The sequence below is a fragment of the Nicotiana tomentosiformis genome, chromosome 1, assembly GCF_000390325.3.
Source record: "Nicotiana tomentosiformis chromosome 1, ASM39032v3, whole genome shotgun sequence".
NCBI classification, from domain to species: domain Eukaryota; kingdom Viridiplantae; phylum Streptophyta; class Magnoliopsida; order Solanales; family Solanaceae; genus Nicotiana; species Nicotiana tomentosiformis.
Window position 1 is genome coordinate 145,360,230 of NC_090812.1, and position 4,085 is coordinate 145,364,314.

Here is a 4,085-nt window from a genome sequence, read left to right on the forward strand (position 1 = left end):
TGACCTATACTTGGAATCCAAAGCTTGTTTGTACCATCTTCGGAACCCATCTCGAAGTCTTTCTTCGATCCATTATGTTTCGACCTCAATTAATAGTACGAAGGCCGAAATCTATTTCGATCATATACATATAGTCCCTTCGTTTCTCGGGAAGGATGTGGTGTGAAAAGATATGATTTTTCAACGACTCGATCGGATTATAAGCTGACATTTATGTTGGACTCGATCATGATGCACGTGATAGTTGTCCCGTCGATTTAGTCTTTCAAGGCATTTAATACATGTCAGACGGTGGTCGGCCACCGCTGATACTGAACCGCCATTACTTTAATCTATAAATAGCCCTTCCTTTTATCATTTTCCACTTTTATATCTTCAATCTTCCAAATTTCCCAAGTTCTTTTTTCGTATTCTCAGAGTTTATTCGCGAATTTGTGATTCCTCTTTGCAAAATTCTTCTTCTAAACCACCAAATCTTTGTCACCTTCTTTAAATCCAAAATGGTGAAGACATCAAAAATCATCCCCCAAAAAGAAAAAGCTTCTTCTTCCCAATCTACCGCCGACAAAACACCGGTGGATCCACGGACTGAGGAATGCATTCTGGCGGCGTGTGTTCTTACCTTCGATTTCAAACTCGATAAAGGTTTGCCGGTTCCTGGCCGATGTGAGCCCGTATCGAGATATATTTGTTTGATAACCCGGGAGAATATCGAGCGGATAAAAAAAGATTGTAACTGGGAGAATAAAGAAGTGGTAATGCCGTCTCCCGAATAGGATATTACTACTCACGTGAGAGGGGTTTTAAGCGTGTATACTTACCCTTTCACATTAGGTCCTCTCAACCCTGTTATCATAGATTTTTGTTGTAAATACTGAATAACCCTAGGCCAGATACATCCTTCCTTTTGGCAGATCGTAATTTTGATCTGATATTTTGTGAGTAAAATCGAGGGGATGCCTTTCACCCTCGATCATCTTATCCGATTATACCGTCCTTTCCTTTTTCGAGGAGGGTTAATAAAACTCCAACGTCGAGCTACCAAGGCTCTGTTCTCGAGTATAGACGAGGATACGGATCGAGGCTGGATGGGCAGGTTCGTTCGAGTAAGGACTTCAGACCTTATTCCAACCGAAAAGATGCCTTTTCCCGAGGAATGGAACATGAAGTGTAAGTGTAATTATGCTTTTATCTCCTACTATTTTGTCCTTTCATTTCCTTTCTTACCAATATTCCCCCTTTTCTGATGCAGCGGTTCCCTGGATGCCCGGCATAGTGCCCGATCTCAAGAACTGGGTACGTGATCTGGTTTCGACCTTCTCATACGCCGAGAGCTCATGGCATGACTTGTTAAAGGGCCGATGGGAGGCCAAAAATCATGGTAAACACCTTTCTCGTATCTTTTGGTAGTTCGAATAAGATGCTTTTCACACACTTTAATAAAATTTTCCGTATGTAGGTGTGGGCAAAGATGCGGTTTTGAGGCCCTCATCCGTCGAGGAAGAGGTTTCGGCCTTTGTCCTAAAGCCGGTGAAAGATAATAAGAGGAAAAGAGCCCCCGTCCTCGAAGATCAAAAATCGAAGAAGAGGACGGATCGTAAGTCGAACAAGAATATCATTCCTTTGACCGTAGAATCAGTTATGCATCTAAGGGATGAAGAAGAAGAAGAAGAAGAAGAAGAAGAAGAAGAAGAAGAAGAAGAAGAAGAAAAAGAAGAAGAGAACGATGGGTCTGCACTGGCAGGCCGAACGAAGAAGACCACCGACGCTCCACAGGCAGCTAGATCGATGGTGGTTCATAAGGCTCCGCCTCGAACTGAGGATATATCAGAGAAAGATTCGGGCAGAGTATCCGAGTTGTTAGAGATCGAAGATGCTTCCCATCGAAGCCAACAAATGAGGGATATGTCTGAAGGGGATCTTCCAGAATCTTTTCGAATCGAAGAGAATGCCCCAAGTGATTCACTTGGGGCAGTAGCAATCGAAGACTCGCCCACCTTCCCTGCTTTTTCTGCAGGGGCGATTTGGGAAGCCCAAGCTTTGTGGGTCCTCGAATTAGATAGGCCTCATGATGGAGAGGATCCTTTTTGTGACCTGTTTATCGGTGTCGAGGATGCTACCGGTACAAGTGACGCATCAGATCTTTTTCACGGAGTGCAGCAAGCTTTGAATCAGGTAAGCCTTAAATTATATAGCATTACCTTTAAGTTTGTTTTCTAACTTCATTTATTCTTTCTTTGTAGGCCGCGGCATTTTATCGAGAATCATTTTCTCGGTCCCAAACCAAGCTGCGTCGATATGAGGCCTACCTTCAACGGGTTACGGAGGAGAAGAACTCCCTTAAGCTCCTCTTAGGGCAAAGGGGGGAGGAAATAAAGGACCTCCGAACTGAGTTGGACAAGGCTTACCAAGATCATATCGATCTGTCCGAGAAGGTAATGATACTTTTAAAATCCTATGGGCTTGATACCGGAACGGTGGCTAAGTTTTCGGTCTCACAGCTGCAGCAAAAAATTGAGATGATCGGGAAACTCCGTGAGGAGGTCGATGAGATAAAAGCAGAGTCTTTTAAGTGGAAAAAAGGTATGGATCGCTTTGCTGCAGAGAAAGAAGCAGATCGAGCCCAATTATCATCGTCCGAAAACCAACTTCATAGTATGAAGGAGAAAAGCTTGGTTTAAGCAAGAAGAATAGAGTAGCTCGAGGCTCGGTTGGCCTCATAACTTGCCAAGGCCGAATCTAATGCCAAAAAGGCAAAGGCTGATATGGATGCACTCGTTGCCGTTAATCGGGCCGACGCTGAAGCTGCCCAGGTCCAAGCAAGAGAGACCGCCGATACTCGAGCACATTGGGTCGCTGAACTTGCTAAGTGCCGATCTTGGAGGGAGACCCTCGAGGAGATCCTTGCTCGAGGTTTCGATCTTGCTGAAGAGATAAAAAGAGCTAAAGAACTCGAAACCAATGCTGAAGCCTTGGTTTCCGATGATGACGATGATGATAATGATGATGATGATGATGATGATGATGGGAGTAAGAGCGGGTCCGAGAAATAGGGGGAGCCCGATAGAGAAGAGACCGCTCCCGGGGATAACCAAGAAGCTTAGCCCTTAGTTTCTATGTTGTAATCAATCATGTAAGAAATCTTGTATATATAAAAATATCCTTTTCTTTTGCCGACTTACTTCTGTTTTGTTTCCTGTCTTGTTAAGATTTTATTCATGCCTTTGGAGCAATTTCACAAGGATTTAGGCAATTTTGATCGATTTTGGACTTCGTAGCCTTTATAACCGAGTGAGCGTTTACTCAAACTTAAAATAAGGTAGCTCATAGGCTTACTAGTCGAGTGATTGTTTAAATTTGAAGTGATGTAGCCCTTAGGATTATTAGTTGAGTGAGTGATTCGAACTCAAAGTAATATAGCCCGTAGGCATAATGATCGAGTGAGTGCTTGCTTGAACTCGAAATAAAAATAGCTCGTAGGCTTAGTAGTCGAGTGAATGATTCAAACTCGAAGTAATGTAGCCCATAGGCGTAATGGTCGAGTGAGTGCTTGCTCGAACTCGAAATAAAAGTAGCCCGTAGGCATAATGGTCGAGTGAGTGCTTGCTCGAACTCGAAATAAAATTAGCCCGTAGGCTTAGTAGTCGAGTGAATGATTCGAACTCGAAGTAATGTAGCCCGTAGGCATAATGGTCGAGTGAGTGTTTGCTCGAACTCGAAATAAAAGTAGCCCGTAGGCTTAGTAGTCGAGTGAATGATTCGAACTCGAAGTAATGTAGCCCGTAGGCGTAATAGTCGAGTGAGTGCTTGCTCAAAATAAAAATAAAAGTAGCCCGTAGGCTTAGTAGTCGAGTGAATGATTCGAACTCGAAGTAATGTAGCCCGTAGGCGTAATGGTCGAGTGAGTGCTTGCTCGAACTCGAAATAAAAGTAGCCCATAGGCTTAGCAGTCGAGTGAATGATTCGAACTCGAAGTAATGTAGCCCATAGGCGTAATGGTCGAGTGAGTGCCTGCTCAAACTCGAAATAAAAGTAGCCCGTAGGATTAGTAGTCGAGTGAATGATTAAAACTCGAAATAATGTAG

At 43.6% G+C, this 4,085-nt stretch overlaps 1 protein-coding gene across 1 annotated transcript; it reads left to right on the forward strand.

Annotated features, from left to right (window-relative positions):
• The first annotated feature begins 500 nt into the window (after positions 1 to 500).
• Positions 501 to 3,259, forward strand: LOC138910815 (uncharacterized). The gene is made up of 5 exons (XM_070202065.1): positions 501 to 645; positions 1,460 to 2,175; positions 2,244 to 2,435; positions 2,754 to 3,030; positions 3,210 to 3,259. The coding sequence occupies exons 1-5, from the start codon at positions 501 to 503 to the stop codon at positions 3,257 to 3,259; spliced, it is 1,380 nt and encodes a 459-aa protein (XP_070058166.1).
• Positions 3,260 to 4,085: the final 826 nt, after the last annotated feature.

Coding starts and splice junctions, on each gene's coding strand:
- LOC138910815 (XM_070202065.1), top strand. CDS start 501: ATGGTGAAGACATCAAAAATCATCCCCCAAAAAGAAAAAGCTTCTTCT. Junction 646..1,459: donor CGATTTCAAACTCGATAAAG/GTTTGCCGGTTC, acceptor TTCCGTATGTAG/GTGTGGGCAAAGATGCGGTT. Junction 2,436..2,753: donor ATATCGATCTGTCCGAGAAG/GTAATGATACTT, acceptor AATGCCAAAAAG/GCAAAGGCTGATATGGATGC.